Raw genomic sequence first — 20,314 nt, forward strand, 5'->3', positions numbered from 1 at the left:
GTGTCCTTGGATCTTGTCCCCAGCATCGATGAGCACTTCCTTAATTTCTGACACAGTAACATGTTCTAGGCTTATCTCTTATACTTTGCTGGAATCAGCCAGTTCTCCAAGGAGCCTTGGTTCATCTCAGTGGAGAATGGGATTTAGAAACTAAGATCTGAGCTGTAGACGTATTCGTCGCTCTTGAGGTGTTGCTGTTCCCAGGTCCTGTTAGTCAAAAGAGTTAGGGAAAGTGTGTGTCTCTGTGTGTACAACACATACAACTATATTTATGTCTGTATGTGTGTCAGCATTTCAGCATCTATATTGCTGACCAGGAGTTCATATCAGTACCTCTAATCCAACACAATACCATAGCATTCTTTCCAGTTTTTTCCTTTTTTCGTATTTGTAAATAGCTCCCTTTTCTGATAGTGATAAACCTGACTTCCATTATGTAACCAGTATCCTATCACTTCTGCCCCCTCCTCATGCAGGGATCCTCTTCTTCCTGTTCAGGCTTGACACCCCATGCTGGACTACCACGCCACTGCCCTCACTTTTCTAGTGCAGACACTGAAACTTACTCCCATTCCCATGCTGATGCCTGCTTTGCATAGTCCCGCCTAATGGCTTTTGTACTGAGTCACGCGAGGAGGAACAAAGGAAAGAGTTGATATACCTTAAGCCCCCCCTTTTTTTTCTGTATATTATGCCTAGTTTTATGATAACAGTTTTTCGTAGTTACATACTATCATGTATCTGGTTTGACATAGGAATTGGACACATGGGGGAAATTGGACAGATGGAAAGCATATAGTTCATTGGTGTTAGTGAAGTCATGAGCAGAAATCAGTTGTAAGGAGTTATCTCAGAAATGAAGGATGGTATGGTACCAGAACCATCATCCTTTTATAGGAAGGGTATAGAATCCACTGAAGACATTCTAAAAACAACTAATGGAGTACCCACCCATGAACCTACCACCAAGTCATCCACTCATCCATTGATCTCTTCATCTGTTTTTGTACTATTAGTATTTTTCAGTGTCAGGGTAAGTTGAGCTTGGGAAACATTTGGGTACCTTGGAGCTGGCTGGGAATGTCAGAGTTCAGCAGTAGCCAGTGACTAGCCCAAACCAAGGATACAGTGCCCAGTGATCATTACCAGAGCAGCATTTTCTGCTTGTCTGTAACCAGGACAAGGACTCTGGCAGTAAGGGTTGGAGAAGCTGGTTCTTGCTGGACAGCAGAGTAATAGTCATGGTGAGAGGCTGTCTGCCCTGAACCCAGAAAGTTACCATAATTGGCCAGCAGACAGGAGGTCACTATGTAGGGCTTTTCAGTGGCTGTCCTGCTTGTGAGCACACCTGTTTGTTCACGCTTAGGACCTCAGGTGGAGGGCCTGCTGCTGTTCCTCTGGGCAGCAGGGCTGGTGCACAGGTCATGGTGAGAGGTGGGAGATGGGTCCCTTTGCGCAGTAGAGATCTCTGTAGGGGCTGCATCCCCGTCAGGTCAGGGGAAGTTGACCTTGCTCTGATGACTGTGTATTGTTACGGGATTTTATAAGAGGCTTGTACTGGTTTCCAATATCATCGTTAATGCATGAGTAGAACTTTAGAATTCATTTTGAAATATTTAATCGTTTAATACATCTGGGGTAGACCTAATTTAATTTTTTCCATATTGGTTTATCATTTATTATAACCTTATCTCATGCATGCTAAATACCCACCTCTCTTTCGAAGAAATTTACTTTCCCAAAAATGAACGCTGACACATAGCAACGTATCTATTTTGTGGCTTTCCACTTTGTTCGTGTACTCTGTATTTCTACTTTTGTACAGGTATCACACAATTTTAATGCTTGTTATGTTTTAATATGCTTTAATTTCTCTTCTTATTTGAGTGTTTTTGTGCTATTCATACCTGTTAATTTTTTCAAAGAAATTGTAGAATCACTGCTTCTGCCATTATGGGTCAAATAGTCTCTTGTGAGTCCTCTTGGAGGTTAACTTTTATGTGTAATGGTGTTTCTCTGAAAAAAATCAGTTTTAAGGTCCCAACAATACACTGTAAAAGGAGCTTTTAGAGCACATATTGTTTAACAGGGAAACTGCCTAGAACTTACTGTTCAGTATTGGGGTTATCTTCTACCATTTGCCCACCCACCCCCATAGAAAGATTATTATTTATTTAGTTCAAAGAATTTGCTTATTATTCCACTGCCATCTGCTTATATAGCTATGATTATGTCTCTAATTCTCTTGGGAATTGAGGCATTGAAGGTAAGTAATAAATATATTTCCCATATAGTATTTTTATCAAGTTTTTTTTAATCTTAAATTTTTACCTTAATTGAAAGTCCATTTAAAAAATATGCCTATTCAGGTTAGTGATGACTGAAACTAAATTTTTGACTTGTCCTCGGAAAGTAGTACTAATTGACATTTAAGGTTAATGGTCAGAATTATCTTTTTCCTGTGGGGTATCTTGTTTTTATTACCATGGTGCCATGATTTGGGCTTGAAGCTCCTCTGGTGCTCTGCTGAGCTACTGACATAAAGCTACCGACATAAAAATGCCATGTTCCAAAGCATTAAAACACCGTGCACCAAGAACAAATGTCATTAGCAAGTCTTAGGGCAGTGAAATGCAAGATGACTTTGTGTTTCAAGGCATTACATGAACGAAACAACAGAATACCGTTTTTTTTAAATGCACATACTTTCAGACTGAAACATCCGACCAAGGAAAGCCATGTGTACAGTCCTTCCGAAATTAAGGGTTAGACTTCTCCACATACCTTCGTTTTTGAGGATTATTAAAATGAGAACTGGAACACGTTTTAAAAACACAACATATGCAGTGTGTTCTTTTTGGTTATGAAACTATGTAGTAAAAGCAAAAAGATGTGAATGGGACTAACACATGCCTACTTTGGAATGGTGTTAACCTCTGGAGAGGAAGGGGGAGTCCTGGGGAGTCTTTTATCAGGTAGGGCTACAAAAGAATTTTCAGCTGTATTTGTAAGATTTGATCTTTTAACAAAAACAAAAAACAAAACCAAACAAACAAACAAAAAACAAGACCAAAATGAAAAAGAGAAAGAATATGGACTTCATTAAAATATAATAATTGGGAAACAGAATTAAACATATCAGTATATTCATACTCCAAAAATTACTTGGCTTTTGCCCATGAAGCAGTTTAAGTGAAGGTGTCAAGAAGAGATGGATGTTAACCCAAGTCACAGCCGTCTAACTGTATTGAGTCTGCATTTGACAGGATTCCAGGTTTACCCTGCATTACCAGCAGCTTCCTATCTTTTTACTATCAGTTTCCAGTTTATTGCTGATATTTGATCCTTAAATGTCTCTTTTCATTAGTAAATTACTTCATTTGGAAATGTGTTAGGCTGTCCCCTTAAAAAGCACAGGCAGTAATTACCACTTCCTTATCTAGATCACTTAAGAGATTTGTGAATGTCAACTAATAGGAGATTTACTTGTATTTAGCAGATTTTCACCATTGTGGGAATTTTTTTTTTTTTTTTTTTTTTTTTTTAACCTGTATCAGTTAACAGCCTTACTTCGGGATTGTATAAACAGTACTTCCCCTGCCTTAAATTATAGGAGTGTTTCCATCTGGCAACATCACTAAAATGAAAAGCGTTTGCTAGTGCCATGGGAATTAAATGAGATGACATACAGAATGTGTGTTGTCTAAAGCCCGGCACATGAAACCTTTCTCCTCCTCTTCCCTGAGTTCTTCCAGAAGCCACGCACGGCACGTGCAGCATCACACCTGAGTGTGCTCTTCAATTGCTGTGTTCTCTGGAGCTTACGTTCCTCAGTCCCACGATGCCATAGAATGATTGCATCAAATGACTTTATAGAATAATAGTGTGATTCTGTAGAAAGGAGGCAATTGCTAGAGAAGAAAGCATGAATTTGACCAGGGTATCTAGTGCATAGGCCTTTAGCTGTTCTTGGTAGTAACCTTAGGCTTTTCTTCTTCTTTTTTCCAAATACTTACTATGAAATGGTACAAAAATCAAGTGAGTTACAGTTCAAAAAGTATTTCAGCATTTTCTATATAATTGCTAGGAACTCTTCTCTCTTACGTTAATTATTATTATTTTTGTCCTTTTACTATAAAATGTTACTCGAAAGCTGATAGTTGTTAAAAGGTGATTAATTTTCCCATTCATATCAGTGGACTCCCTTGGTCATCTGGCAGGTTTTTCAGAGCTGTTGAACGTTCATCTCTTCTTTCAGACATGCCGCAGAAACTGTATCTGGGGACTTTACACCTAGGTGCTTCTGAATGCGTTATGCTTGAGTGCCAAAATATATTTGCATCTATTCAAGTACTCAGAAAGAGGTAACAGGTGATCATCTGGGGAGTGGAGCTGAGGAGGCTTTTATAAAATTTTCATTTGCTTAAGCGCTGCTGTGAGTTGTTCAGTGGCAAATTAAGAAAGAGTTTTAGGGGCGCCTGGGTGGCTCAGTCGGTTAGGCGTCCGACTTCAGCTCAGGTCACGATCTCACGGTCCGTGAGTTCGAGCCCCGCGTCGGGCTCTGGGCTGATGGCCCAGAGCCTGGAGCCTACTTCCGATTCTGTGTCTCCCTCTCTCTCTGCTCCTCCCCCGTTCATGCTCTGTCTCTCTCTGTCTCAAAAATAAATAAACATTAAAAAAAAAAAGTTAAAAAAAAAAAAAAAAAAAGAAAGAGTTTTAGTGGAACTAGCAAGGGAAATGGATCTTCCAGCAGCTTTTCCAAGGTATCTAATGAACAGAAGAGATCTTTTGTACACTGCAGCCAGCCAGCAGATATCAGTGGCTGGCCTCCCAGTTAACTCACCTGTACTTGCTCATAAGTACTCACTATCATTAGATTTTTTCCTCAGACTTGAGATCTGTACATATGATCCCCTTTTCTTGTACATGGATGTTTCAGTAGATGCTTTTGAAAGTCAAAGCCCTGGCTCTTCTTAAAGACTCTACCCAAAGCCCACAGTTCTTAAAAGTGCATCCCCATATCAGTAACATCAGTAGTACCTAGAGCATTTTGAAATGTTCCGTCCTAGACCTACTGAGTCAGAAAATATAAGAACGGGGCCTAGTACTTTAGTTTTTCACAAGCCGTGTAAGTGATGTTGATGAACATCTGATATGAGACCAGCTGACCAAAACTAATAACAATGAAGACAGTTTCTTGGTGTCCCAGATGTTGGTGTACACGACAACCATATGATAGTCCCTTTAACCTCTTTCTTCTCTTCATTGGATTCATGTCTTGTTAGAGATTTTTCATGACCTCTCTGTTCCTTTTTAAATGTCACTTTTAGCTTCATGTTCCATAGAGTGGCTTGACAATGTGCCTTGGCATGGATTTCTTGATGTTTAGCTGTTTTGGATTTGCCCAGCTTCTTGAATCTGTAGGTTTATGTCTTTCTCCAGATTTGGGAACTTTTCATTTATTATACTCATTCAGTCATAGTCAAAATTAAATAACTTGTTTCCACCCTATAGTCTTTCTTCCCTTGTTCTGGGACTCCAATTACATGACTGTTGAGTATTTTAGTATTGTTCCACAAGTCCCTGAGGCTCTGTTTACTTATTTTTACCCTTTGGTAAGCTTTTTTTTTTTCTTAAAAAAAATTTTTTTTTTAATGTTTACTTATTTTTGAGAGAGAGAGAGAAAGCATGAGTGGGAAAAGGCAGAGAGAGAGGGAGACACAGAATCTGAAGCAGGCTCCAGGCTCTGAGCTGTCAGCACAGAGCCCAACTTGGGGCTTGAACTCATGAACCATGAGATCATGACCTGAGCCGAAGTCAGACACTTAACTGAGCCACCCAGGTGCCCCTCTTTTTTCTTTTCAGATTAGATCATTCTAATTGGTCTGTCTTCAAGTTCACGGACTCTTTCTCTGTCCTTTCTACCTTTCTATTGAGCCTAACCAGTGTGTATTTTTATTCTGGTTGTTGTATTTTTTTAGTTGTACTATTTGATTCTTCTTTGAATAAATATCCTTTATTTCTTTGTTGTAACATTTTACCTTTCAAGATTATTCTCCTATTTTTGAATATTTATATAATAGCTGATTTAAAATCTTTATCAAATAAGTTCAACATCTCTATGATCTCCACGTTGACATATGTTGATTGATTTTTGCCATACACGTTGAGGTTGCCCCACTTCTTCATATGCTGAACAATACTAGATTGCATCCTGGATATTTTTGATATTTTGATATGAGACTCTGAGTCTTGTTTAAATCCTATGGGAAACATTGATTTTGTTTGGTTTTTGTTTTGTTTTAGCAGGCGGTTGACCTGGTTGGATTCAGACTGTAAGTTAGAATTAGCCTCTGGGGGTTGTGATTCTAGTTCCAATGCCAATTCAATTTTCAAAGCCTTTGTGGTGCTATTCTGGTCTGTCCCGTGTGTGCTACCTAAGGGCCTGTCTGGGACCTGAGCCGTAGTCTGTATCTTAGGTCAGTCCTTGAAGTCTTTGTGTGCTGTTGAGGGTCAGAACTAAGTGGCGGAGGAGTTCATAAATAGTTCTGTGAGTCTGATTTCCTGAACTTCTCCTTCTGTGTCAACACTGAAGAGTCTTTCCATTTCTGTCATCTGGATAGAAATCTGGAGCTTTATACTACTCTTTCATGTTCATTCTGTGCTTGTGCCCAAGTCTGGGGCCAAGAAGGAAGAGGGCAGAGAGAGAGAGAGAAGCTACAAGACTGTGCCCCATCCTCATGGGGATCATAGCTTGTCTGATTGGAGAGGGATTTCCCCTTCCTTGTAGGTATAGGCATCCGTGGGCCTCCTGCTGCTTCCTCTGTTGCTGCCAGGACACCCTCTCACTCCACCTTGAACCTGAACTAGAGGGCTTCTCCTGGAGTTCTTTCATTTGTGCTGATGTCAGCTTTTGGGTTTCCTCCTAGACTAAGCCAGGGAACACTGGAGGGTGCAAATAGTACATTCCCTGTCTGTCCATTGGTGCTTCAGATCCCTGTCTTCTTCAGCCCACCTTCTACTGCTTACTTGTCAGGGCCCTTGAATAACTCCTGCCTGCATTCTGCCCACACTGTAGTGGCATTCAGTGGGACAGACAGGGCGGGGTGTGTTTATCAATCTGTGCAGAACCCAAACTCCTCCCACAGGGTGGCTGTAGACTGCCAAAAAGGGAGAAATTTACCCAAAGCTGAATTCTGAAGTGGATAATGCATTTGTCAAAATGGCACATGGGGAAAAAGTGATTTCGATGTGCTTTGACCAAAGTGTGTGGCAAAGAAGTGTCTGAAGCCTGGAAGGTGGGTGAAGTGGAAGCCAGGAGCAGTGGGGGACCAGGGCTGCTGAATCGTGGCAGGTTTCTAGGGCTTGGTAACCATAGACTGCAAGGTGTTCACCATTCAGTCAATGCATAATATGGTCGCTGACATGAAGGACAGTGTGACATTTGTGTAGCCCAAGGGGGCTTGGAGATGAGCAGTAACACAAGAGGGGTGATGGAGGGAAGAGACCCTTGTTGCTGCTTGGAGAGAAGGGAGGCATTTGGAAAGAACTATTTTGGAAGGAACGATAAAATATTGACAGCTTGGGAGTGTGTAGGAGGCTAGAACTGAATAGTTGAGCTTGTTACTAACAGAATAAATGGTACTGTTGGCAACAAAGAATATGAAGTAAGGAAAGTTACTAATAGCCTGACCAGTTAGTATAATGCCTTCCATTCAGTACCTTAGAATTTGTCATTTTATATTCTACTGTCTGAAATCATCCTCTAATTATTTCATACAGTTTCTGCATTTTCCTTCAGAAGAATGAAAATTCCTTTTTGCATCTCCTGTCAGGCTTTCAGAAGAGAAAAATCAGCTCCCACTTGCCCCACCCCCACACACATCTAAACATTTCTTTGGGGATGGGACTGGAATATCTTGGGATTTTTACATAGCTCCAGAGTCAACCCATGCACACACTTGGACAAATAATTCTTGATGGATTATTTGGCTGGAAACCTCAATAACAAAGATTGAGAATCAATTTACTTTCTTCTCCAGAGTCTCACAATGTAGGTTTGCAATTTTTCCTTTACCAAGAGTGAACAAGGATTTAAGTAATTTATCTAAATCAGGAAATTGTAAATCCACATTTGAATTATAAATGTTGAAAGGGAGGGGGCCAGGCCTATGTGGCCTTTTGACAAGGTGTCATGTGTATTTATATCCTTCACAAATACTAGCAGACGACCTGATGGCATGCTTTGACACTGACGTCCGTTACCCTTGATGCTGAGTGCCTGTCACTTATCCAAGCTAGCTTTGAACCCCAAGCCACCTATCCTGTTTGAATTTGTCAGTATTCATATGAAATTTTCTTACCACAAGCACCATGTCAGATCTTAATCTTCCCCGTCTCATTGCCTGAAGCCGTTTGGAGATAGAGAAAAATTACTATAATTCAGGTGTCTTAAGTAATAACATCAGTGTCACAAGAGCCCAAGGCCTTCAAACATATTACTTAATGCGTTCTCAAGTACTGGCGTTATTAGTGGAAATCAGACTTTCTTTTATCAGGTCCTCCAAATGGTGCCATCATCATAACTTATTTTAATGTAAATATTTTGAGGATGTTTTAAATCAGAAGGAAAATGATCCTACACAAACAAGTTTTAAGAACTTCACCCATCTTGCCTTACCCTGACCTGTATCTCAGTACCATTCTAGAAAATTACATTCCCTGGGGCACCTGGTTGACTCAGTCAATTGAACGTTTCAGGTCTCATGGTTCGTGGGTTCGAGCCCCGCATCAGGCTCTATGCTGACAGCTCAGGGCCTGGAGCCTTCTTCGGATTCTGTGTCTTCCTCTCTCTCTGCCCCTCCCCTGCATGTGCTATGTCTTTCTCTGTCTTTCAAAAATAAATGAACATTAAAAAAAAAAAAAATAGAAACTTATGTTCCTAGACAGAGATTTGCTTTTCTGACAATTGTTTCCAAAGTGAAAACTTCTCTTTCACGGAGCATGCTTTAGCCGTCTGTTATATCCTGTCTGTGTGCTTGGGGGGGGGGGGGGGGGGGGGGGGGCGGGCAAGGCTTTCTAAAGTAATCAAATTCAGAATTTGGAGACTGAAGCAAAATTTCACCAGGCCCCTTATTTTTTGGCCTCTAAACTCCTGTTACATTGGACCATCCACTTTTGGGAAGTATAGTTTTCTTACATGTTTGTATTAATTATAACCCAGAATTAATTAATTTGTACATTATCACCTCAGAAATATTCATATGACAACATTTAATAGGATAAAAGAGTTGATTTCTTTGTGCCGTCGCAGAATTAGAAAATCTCACATAAAATTTGAGGGTAATTAATAGTGATATTAACGATTATTGTCACTATACTGCTTAGAAATCCATAGAAATGTTTACATGTTTAATTTCACTTTCAGTGTACCTGAAATACTAAAACAGAAAATCTTCTGTGAAATCAGCATTCAGTGGTTTCATTCATAGAGATTTAAGCAAAGCATTTTTTTTTCTTTCTTTCTATCTTTTTTTTGGTTGTTGTTAACAAGTGTCTCTGTGTACCCTTTTACAATGTCATTTCCCTTCCATTTCCTTTTAACACCATCTGGAACTTGTCTACCTTCTGGTATTTAACAGGCTCTGAAGTAAACTCAAAGAAGCCATCATGCATTTTAAGGAGGCTTAGATATGCTCTAAAAATTACAAACTAAACACATCAGAAAAGTCCATCTGCTGTGACTAATCACGTTAACCTCCGATCAAGGAGTAGTTCATGGTTAAAGAGTTTAAGATCTGGAAGGAACCTTAGAAAGTATCCAGTTTGATGACTAGATAAGGAAACTGAATTCTGGAAAGGGTGAGCTTAACTCACCCTTGGCCACACAAGAGTTTGGGGCAGGGCAGATGCTCTGGGTCTTAACACACACAGATGTTAGGTAGATATGTACATATACGTACGTGCATGTGTGTGTCTGAGTGTGTGTGTGTGTGTGTGTGTGTGTATACACACACATACATACATATATACATACATACATATATACACACACACATACATACATATACATTTATATATATTCAGGAGTAAGTAGGTTGGTAGGTAGGTTGGTAGATAAACTGATGGATAGATGTCCCAAGTTTTTCTTCTAGAGCTTCAGACCCATATTTCTGCCTGCCAAAGGCATCTCAAATTCATTATGTATAAAACCAAACTCAGGCTTTCTCTCCCAACCCAATATTGGTCCTTTTTCAGTATTCTCAGTCTGTGTGAACAGCTCCCCGTCCAACCAGCTGTTGCCTGCCAGTACCGAGGAACATCTTCTTTACCTCCCTTGTCCCCATATGCAGCCCATCATGGGGTCCTATTGACCTTATCTTCTACACATCTTCCTGATTTGTTTATTCTCCTTCTCTCCTCTCCCCTTCCCCCCAGTGCTGAACCACCATTGTCTTTGACCTGGACTCTTGGAGTAGCCTCCGACCTTATTTATCTGCATCTACCCTTGCCCTCTTTGCTTTCTTCTTCAAACAGTTGAAAGAATGAACTTTCTGAAACTCTCATCCAATCATGTGATGCTGCACAAAGCCTTTCACCATCTTCTTATGCACCCTCATGAAGTAAAAGTTGCTTTACTGTATCTTGAAAGATTCTATGTGGTCTCTTCCTTTCCCTCTCTCAAGCTTCATTGTGTGTACTGTTCTTCTCCCTTTCCTGTGCCGTAGGCATTTAACTGTCTTCCAGTCACTCAGCATCATCACCACCACCACCATCAGTTTTTCCTGCCATGGGACCTTTACACATGCCACTCCCTCACTCTCCGTGCTTCATCCTCAGAGCTTGTCTTAGGCACCGCTTCCCACTTCTTCTTTCCCTAACCTCCTCTAAATCAACCCTCTTCTTATGTGCTCTTTGAGTACCGGGCAGGTTATCTCTCCTTTAGGTGTAGCTTTGCATCTAATTGTGGACTTATTTGATTATTCACCTCTCTCTCTTACTTATAAATTCCATGAGGGCAGGGCATATGTCTGACTTGTTCAACTTTGTATCTGCAGTGCTTATCACAGTGACTAGCATGCACTCAGGGTTCATTAAGTACTTGTTGAATGAATGAATGAATGAAGGAATGAACAGCAGCATAATGTAAAAACAAAGCCAATTTTTTAAGTCAGTAGGTTTGTTGAGTAAAGGAATAAAATGAAATAGAAAGAAACCAGCCTTAACAGAGCCTCTTTTTTTTTTTTTTTAATGTTTATTTATTTTGAGAGAGAGAGAGTACACACGCAGGAGGGGTAGAGAGGGAGGGAGAGAGAGAATCGCAAATGGGCTGATTTGGGGCTTGATCTCATCAACCATGAGATCATGACCTGGACCAAAATCAGGAGTTGGACGCTTAACCGACTGAGCTACCCAGGGGCCCCTAACAAGCCTCTTTCTATGTGCCAGGCAGTTTATGCACATTATTTAGGTAGAAACAAGGAATGGTCATGGATAATTTTGTTTTCTTTTATAACTCTTAAAGGGATTTTTATGTGTATTTCATGCAAATACATGGGTGGCAAGATTATTTTCAATGATTTAATATGATATGAAATATGTCTCTGAAATACCATTCTATTTTTCCATTAACATATTTTAGCACTTTTCAACCTGCATGGCTGGGCATTTGATTAACAGGAAAAAAATAAAAAAAGAATTGGATTAAATGTAATTAGCACATTGAATATGATTGCCTTATTAATCTCTAATTTCCCTTCCAGAGCATTAAATATACCTATATCCTAGACATGGCTGCTTAACTTTTGACTTCTCTGTATGGCACATAGTTCTGAGTCCTGGTCATAAAAGGCATAGAAAACACCTTTCTTAATGATGGTAATGGTGCCTTTTCATGATTGGAAAATATACGAGTATAATTTTCCATGAGGGGGATAAGCAGGTTGTAGATTGGTTACTATCTACTACTATACTTTTAAACCTCTGAAAACTGTGTTCTTCTTTTCATATGGACTCCCTCTCTGCTAGATAATGACAACTGCCAGAACCAACCCTTTCAGTAGTTCCCTGGGGTTATGACCTAACCTGTTAGGTTTTAACCATGTTGAATTTGAGAATCTGAGGCAGTATGTTGAGTAGGCAGGTGGATATACTGGTCTGAAGCTCTAGAATAGCCACCTGGGGCTACGATATTACTTTTGAGGCCCAGGTAGGGAAATAGTAGCCAAGTGAAGAGGTTGGTGACTGCTGTTACCCCACAGGTCACGTGCCCTGTCCAAAGGAGGCAGCCTTCAGCAGCCCAGGGATTTTGGCCAAGTGGCAATACAAATCTACTGATACATTACCTTCTAGTTTTTGAAGGGAAATCAGAAAGAAACTCAGTACTTTATGTAAAAACTGCAGATTTTTAACTGGCAGCTAATAATTTTAGTTTCTAAGTTTTCGCGGGGCACACAAAACATCTCTGAGCTGGTTTCTCTCAGGCCATCAGTTTGTGACATATGATGCAACTTCTCTCCCTTGGCTCTCCAAGTCCTCACAGTGTCTGTTCTATCCTGGTGCTGTTTCTGATGTCCTGCATTTTGGGTGGATTTGACTCCCTCCTCTCCCCGCAGCAGGACAGGCCCGTTTCCCTGGTCAGGCTTAGCCCTTCCTGTGGTTTCCCCAAACTGGAATCACTTCTCTTGTCCTGGAGCTGCCTTGTGAGACCCAGCTGAGGTCTGTCCCCACCTACAGCAGCCTTGCACACATCACTTAGGTGCTTGACCCCTCATCACATGTCATCGTCTTCCGTGGTTGACTTCAGTGGATATGTTCTGTCCTCACAAAGAAGTTGCATTCTTTTTCAGGGCAAGGATTGAACATGGGGGTCTCTTCTAAGGTGTGATAGACTCTTCTAAGGTGTGATAGACTACTCCCGACGACGTAGTGAATCTCCTCTGGAACATCGCTTCCCTTAGATGCCTCTGATGACAAGGAGCTCACTGCCGTCTGTGGCACCCATGCCAGCTTTGAGCAGTTCTGAATTTAGAAAGTGTTTGTTTGCTTATTTGCTTAAAAATGCTAAAATTTGTCCCTGCCCTTACTTAACATTTTTGTTACCTTTGGGTACTTGGCTTGAATTCTGTTGCCTCTTGTGTGATCATTTTTTGAATAAGCAGAACCATGGTCCATCAAATGGAGCCTTTCTCGTGTGTCTCATGTGGCCACCCAAATTTTAACAGAGTTTTAACAAGAAGCAGTGTTTTCACATGGTAATAGACCCTACACGTACACAATTTCTTTCCTGTCAAATCCTGAGGTAGATGTTAGTAGTGGTTACCTGTACTCTGCCGATTATACCATGTTTTCTTTTGAAAGCACTTTCCTTTGGGATTTCTCCTTTTACTGGCATTAATAAACATTTCCCAAATTTGTGACCATATGCTTTGGTTGGTATTACAGCATCTCTTTGTAGAACTTACTGCTTTTTTTTCTTCCTAACAATCAAAACTATAATTGTCTGGATATTAAGTTTTAAATCTCGTAATATAATGCTTGAATCCATCACTTCTGCCTTAGTAACATGAGTATTGTGACACTCAGCTATAAAAATAAGAATATTTGCAGGTTTAAAATTGGCTTATATAAGCAGACTTTTGAGACTAGGTCTTTCCCTTATTATTACCATTTTATAGTGCACTGGAAATTACATTTCAGCTGTAAAATTCCACAACATGATGTTGTCAACCAACCGGTTGCTTACCGTGAACTCATTGCTGTTTTTGTATGTTCTTAGGTGCTGTGATACTCTTGGGAAGAACCAATATGTTTCGCTTTAACCATCCTAAGGAGGCTGCCAAGCTCAGGGAGAAGAGGAAGGTGAGCAGCATAACATCTCCAGGAGCCAATTCTGATTCTGGTGGGGCTGGGGCTGTGGGAGCAGTTTGATTTTCCAGAGTACGGAACTAGAAAAGTCACGCTGTAGCCTGTACTAACTGTACGGAGTTGTTTCTCAGTGGATGATTGGCTGATGAAGTAGGAGAGCAAACTGGTCAAGTCCAGAGCAGGGGGAGAAATGGCTCCTTCTAGACCCTTCTCTTCACCCCTCCACCCCCAAAAGGAGTTGGGCATTGTTTTGCATTAAGTGGGGAGTGACTTCCACTTATGAGGATCTGTTGTAGGAGTTAACCCAATATCAGAATCAGTTTCATCCAAAAGCTTGCTTCCTTTTTACTTTCAGCCATAGCAAATGAGACTTCTGGTTAGGGTGTGAAGCAGAGAGGGGGTGAGTTTGGGACAGCTAGTTGGATAGGGTCATCCAGAGGGCACTCTAAGTGCAGGACGGGTGAGGTGGGTAGAAGACCTGAGAGAGAAGGGAAGAGATGAGAGAGAATGTGTCTTGAGACACCGTATGTCCTTAGACTGAGGAAGGTAAAGGCTACAGCTAACATTTCTATGAGCCAGGCACTGTATGAAACTTCTACAGCATATTTTACTGCTTTATCTGTGTAGCAGTTCTTACTAACCCCATGTCACAGATGATCAAGATGAGAAACTGAGGCTTACTTGTTCCCTAACTAGCACGTGGCCAGCCTGCACTGCTGCCCTGACCCGCTGACCTAAAGGGTCTGCCCTTCACCCCTAAGTCACAGAGCCCTGCATGTCAACCTCCTATTGTGAGGGCTACCCAAGGGTGCCAGTGCCTTCGATGGGAAAGAACGAGAAAGCTGCAAACCCCAGCCTTCTCCACGGTTGCTCATTCCAGCCAGTGAAGCCTCTTATCTATTCTGGCCCAGGGTCTCCCTGGAGGGTCCTTATTGGTTCACAGTTACAGAGGAAGAGAGGGAGGAAAATACATTTGCCAGTAGCTTTCCATGGAAGCAAACAGGTTAAGCTCTTACTTTTTGGTCTCCCTTCCCCTCTCCCTCCTCATCTTTATCCCTCAACACATGTGAGTGCTGCTGAGAACAGGACACAGCTCCCGCCAGGAATGGAGGGTGACCCTTCCCTCCACTTCAGTGCAGCGTGGTCGAGGAGATCCCCACGGTTGTGCACTTCCTGGCTAGCTTCCCCTGTCCTGGCATGCTGGGGCCCCGCTGTGGTTAGCTGAGGCTTGGGTTGGAGTTGTATTTGTTGCCTGGCTGTCCCTGATTTGCCGCCCTCAGGTAGACCAGTTGGCGTGTGTGCTAATGAGGGGTATATGTACCTCATTGCCTCTCACAAGGTGAGAGCAGTGAGTCCAGGGCTGTGGCCCCCTCTCCCCCACTAAGGTAACCGCTCTGCCCTGTGTCTGCTCTTAGAGTGGCCTTCTGTCCTCCTTCAGCTTGTCCATGACTGACCTCTCGAAGTCCTGTGAGAACCTGTCCACGGTCATGTTGTATAACCCAGGGTGAGTGAACAGCAGCGTCTCCTTCCCTGTGACTGTCACTTTTGTGGTGTTTATTGTGTCAACCCCATTAAAGTCACTAGATAAAAATAAAATTTCTGCAATTGCTCCTCCTTAGCAAATCAGCCATAGTCATTTCCCAAGTCGCTTTTCAGCCCTTGCTCTGTCTGTACATAATTTTACTTGGTTGTAATCACAACATAAATGAGATTGTGTGTTCCGATTTTTTTTTTTTTTTTTTTGCTTAACAGCGTAAGAAGCATTAGTGAGGGTTGTTACAGCCTTCGTTATCATTTTCGTAATTGTCTATTATTTTAGAATTGGCTCTTTGATTATGTAGTGTGTGATCCCCTTGGTTTAGGCACTTTCATCTCATTTTATAAATTTATTGTAATAACAGACAATTTTGATTCTGAGGGCATTCAGGAGTGCAGGAAATTGTGTTCAGTACATCCAAGCCTTGGGGGGGACCCCTGGGGACACAAAGAACTTTGTGGCTGGGTTGCTCAGGTCCTTCACAGTTTCAGTAGTGATGTGGTGGTGACAATGAAAATGCCTAAGAACAGGGAACTGCACAAAAGGACTTTGGGGTCCTTTCCTGTTTTATGAGGTCCCACAGTTTTATCTTTCCTACAGAGGGAATTTCCTATAAATCAGCAGAGGTAAATCTAACAACTGAAGAAGTGATGTAAAACTGACGACGATGTCTTTTAGAACTGCGCTGCACCGAGGAGTGGCTGCATTCCGTGCCAGGCACTGCATTCGGCATCTCATACCCGTTGTCTTAATTCTCTGGGTGACTGTCCCCACTTGACATGTGGAGAATTTATAGCCATTTGCTGGCCCACGTAAGGTCTCAGCCCATGCAGTGACCATGTAATTCCCTGCTTATCTCCAGCTGGGGGCCTTTTCAGACCTGGGGCCGGTGCCCTGCTAGAGCCCCCACCCCACCTGGGCAGTGCTCACAGATACGGAGTCTGGAGGCATCGATCTTCTGGCGCAAGTCCCTTCACTGGTTTGTGAAAAGCAGGTTATGCCTACAAGGGATTTCTTCATTGCCATGGGAGTTTAAATCTGGGAGGGACCTTTGATCTTTTTTCCGGGATTCCTCATTTTATAGGCAAGCTGAAGACCAGATTTCACACCTGGCTGGAGCCAAAACAAACAAGCAAACAAACAGAAAACCCAAAGGAAAAAACAAAACAAAAAACAAACACCTAGTGCAACATCATAGCTGCAGGCTCCTGGGCCTCTCCCACTCTCCAGAACTTCTGCAAGTACAAGACACAGTTAACTTTGTCAGCCTTTGTCTTTACCCATCTTACAGATCGGCTCTCCCATCTTATTACATAGCTGTTGAGGAGAGTTGTGCTCATCAAGTAAATCTGTCTTGAAATAATCTGTATCGATAAAGCCCTCAGAGCGCCTGGGTTATCGCTGCTTTGGAAGGCATGTTCCGTTGGAGGTCTTCAGTCCCTTGCAGTAGCGTTAGCAACTGCCTTTTGTGGTGGCTGGGATGGAGTCATTCATATACTCACTTTGTTTAATATAATATGCCAGTCTTTAGGGTTAATTTCAGTTTAAGTATTGTGAGCCCATCTGTTCAGTATTGTTTGACTAAACTGTTCTGGAATGCGTACCGTGCTTGCTCGTAATCATCTCCCAGTCCAGGACCCAGCTCTAGTCCTGGAATCCAGTTACCAGCTTCTTTATCCATGATCCTGGGGCCTTTTACTTTGAACCCATTTGGAAATCTTATGTGGCTGTTCGGTGCCTTTGAAAAGCCCCAGACTGATGTGCAGTCAGCTCGTCCTCTTGGAGACACAGCTGTGTCTCCAAGTCAGCTGTGAGCCCCCCTCTCCCTTGCATTGCCACATGGTATCCAAGGACTTCTTTTTTTTCTCCTCCAAGCGGAGGTGAATATGTAGTCCTCTTAAAAGTGATGCCAGTTTAGGTTGTTTGCTGGTTTTTACATTACAACGATCTTTCTCAATGTTTATAAAATACAGATTAGAGTGTACTGATTTTTCACCCTCCAAACTTTTCGGTGACTTTCCGTGGTCCCAAACAATAGAATGCTAACCCCTTACAGTGTCACTCAGGCTCTCTACCATGAGTGCCGTCCTCATAGCACATCCCTGTTTGTGTTCTGGGTTCTAGCCATTTCAGGGACCCTTCTGTTGCTCAGACCTGCCTGGACTAGCCGTGCCTTTTGGGCTTGTCTTTTGCTAGTTTCAGAGCTCTGGCATGCGTTTTGGGATGCGCCTACTTGTCCTCTAAAACACAGTGCATGCGGTCTCTCCTCTGGAAGCTATTCCCATCTTTCCTCTCCCAGTTGAAAGGAAGTGCTCCTTCTTCACTGTACATTCTGTCATCCTCATTCTGGTCCTCTTTGTAATGGACATTCATCAAACAACAAGCCTTTTCTGCCTGCCTCCTGTGGGGAGCATAGTTCTACCCAGGGGCACAGCTGCCCACAACCCTAACAGGGTTAGTTTACAGCTCGCTAGAGGAGAAAGGCAGGCACAGGGGATTTACAAATGGGTGCAGAAAGTGGGAATGAAATGTCCTGAGCAGTGGAGTGATCAGGGAGGGCTTCCTGAGGAGGTGACATTGAATCCAAGACTCTGGAATGACAGAAAGGGGGAGAGAGGAGAGTCTTCCAGGAAGAGGACAAGTGCAATGGCTTCTACCCGAGGAACAGCAAGAGCTCAGAGTAGAGGGAATTCAGTCATCGGAGGTGAGGCTGGTGCATAGACTGGGGCCAGCTGTATAAGGCCTCTTAGGCCATTGGCAGGAGTTTGTCTCTTTTCTAAGAGGGCTAGGGAACTCTTCCAGGGCTTTCAGAAGAAAAGCAGCCCGATGATGTACTTCCTACTAACCTTAGAATGTATGTCACTTGGAGAAAGTAGCACGGAAACAAGAAACCGTTTAGAAAGCTGTTTCCTTTGTCCACGTAGAAGTGAGAGTGGCTTAGAATTGGGTGGTAGCCTTAGAGATGGAGTGCCATGGAATCAAGGGTCATGCCCAGGTTTCAGATGTAAATAGCTGGGCAGATGGTGTGTCTGTTCCTGAGATGGGGGAGGCAGGGAGAGTTGGCGTGAGCTGGCCTTTGCACAAGAGTTTGGCTCGTGTGAGTGTCTCTCCTATTTGATTGGAAGTGTTTTGAGGTCAGTAATTGTAGTAATTACTGTAGTAATTTACTTGTAGTAAATTACAAGTAAATTACTTGTAGTAATTTCTGTATTTTATTTTATTTTATTATATTTTAAAGTTTATTTATGTTGAGAGACAGAGACAGTGCAAGTGGGGGAGGGGTAGGAAGAAAGGGAGAGAGAAAGAATCCCAAGCAGGCCTCATGCTCGGAACCCAACCTGGGGTTCGAACTCATGAAACCATGAGATCATGACCTGAACCAAAACCAAGAGTGGGATGCTTAGCTGACTGAGCCACCCAGGCTAATTTCTGTATGTTGAAGTGTCATTCATGTAACGTGCATAGTAAATGTTTAGCAAACAGATTAAGAGGGAAATTTTAGTAGGATACATAGATCCTCTTGGGAAAGGATTTTTTGCTAATTTCTCTGGGCATGGATATTCCAAAGAGTGAAAAATGGTATACTATATAAAGGAATGTGTTTCTGTCACATGGGTCAATTCCTAAATGACACTGAAGTTATGTGAATAATCTCAAGGTCATGTTCAGGATCCTCAAACAAAAAAATGGGAAGATGGTCTTGTGATGAAATTAATTAGACCAAGACAATCAGAGAATTCAAGTGAGAAGCAGCATCTGTGTTAGATTACATTGCAGTTGGCTGAGGAGATGGTTCTAGATGCATTTGATACTGCCGTTATGCATCCTGTTCACCTGGCTTCAGTTAACAGGCACATTTTGTCTCTGCCACCCTTGCGGTACTCATTTGTAAAGGCTCAGATTAAAATTACTCAATACTTCGCCAGCCTGACTTCATGCTCCCTCACGTCTAGCCCCCCTCAGCTTGCCACCTGCTGTAGAGAATGATTGCCCATGAATTAAAGCATAATTGGAGAAAAATTTCCTACTCTGATTTATGGGTGTCACGAGGTGTCTGCTCTAGCAACTTGGCAAAATGAAGCGGGATTGAAGTATCGCCATGCTGTTTATACTTTTTTTGATGTTACAGGTGTAAATACCCTCGGCTTAAAGTAAGTACCACGTGATAAACTGGAAGACCATTGGAAGAAATATGTTTTCTACTTGGACCCTGACTAAATATTTATTTATAGCTAGATAATGAGCTGCTTGGAACAAGAGCATGTTAGTTTCTCAAGATGGAAAATAGCCGAGATGCTTGCACAGATCAACACATATTTATTGAGAGTCTTCTGTGTAGAGAACCTAGAAGTGTCAGATGAATGTTCTTTCTGCCCAGGAGAACAGGCACACTCCCGTGAACTCATTTTGAGTGAAGGCCAGGCAGCATGTGATTCAGGGCAGAGAGTTGCCCCTGGGAGGTCTGGGAAGTGATCCTCCTCATATAGCCATGCCTTGTAATATGGTGGGTAACTTAGAAAACCAGAGACTTCCAGAAGGAATCCTTCTTGACACTGCGATTGCCTCCAGCCGGCATCATGGGATCTGAGTCTTAAGCCTAATTCCCAGGAACACTGTTTCCTCAACCCAGCTGTCCCTATCATAAAATTTTCCCGTTCCATCCCATTCAGCTCCCTCTCAGTGCCATAGCGACACATGCCTGGAATAAATCGCCAGAGAGCATCTCAGGAGAAGGGTAGTATGGAGGGGATAGTGGGGGTTATTAGGAGCCTTAAGTGAAAACCGGTCTGAAGCCTCTGGTCTAGTGCTTTCTTCTCTGTAGTTGAGGATATGAAGCTGTCGGGAGTCTGTAGTACTGCCTCAGCTTGGAGGACAAAGTGAGGAAGGATATTAAGTGAAGATTTGGTCTTG

At 42.3% G+C, this 20,314-nt stretch overlaps 1 protein-coding gene across 6 annotated transcripts in view; it reads left to right on the forward strand.

The window, feature by feature from the left end:
- KIF16B (kinesin family member 16B) overlaps positions 1-20,314 on the forward strand; it is a 289,905-nt gene that overhangs the window by 147,929 nt on the left and 121,662 nt on the right. For all 6 annotated transcript variants that reach the window (XM_078444288.2, XM_078444289.2, XM_060611715.3 and 3 more), the window contains 2 exons: positions 13,778-13,860; positions 15,282-15,370. In XM_078444288.2, coding sequence (XP_078300414.2) covers positions 13,778-13,860; positions 15,282-15,370 — 172 coding nt within the window. The remainder of the gene's footprint in view (positions 1-13,777; positions 13,861-15,281; positions 15,371-20,314) is intronic.

Source organism: Panthera onca, chromosome A3 (assembly GCF_046562875.1).
Source record: "Panthera onca isolate mPanOnc1 chromosome A3, mPanOnc1 haplotype 2, whole genome shotgun sequence".
In the NCBI taxonomy this organism is placed as follows: Eukaryota; Metazoa; Chordata; class Mammalia; order Carnivora; family Felidae; genus Panthera; species Panthera onca.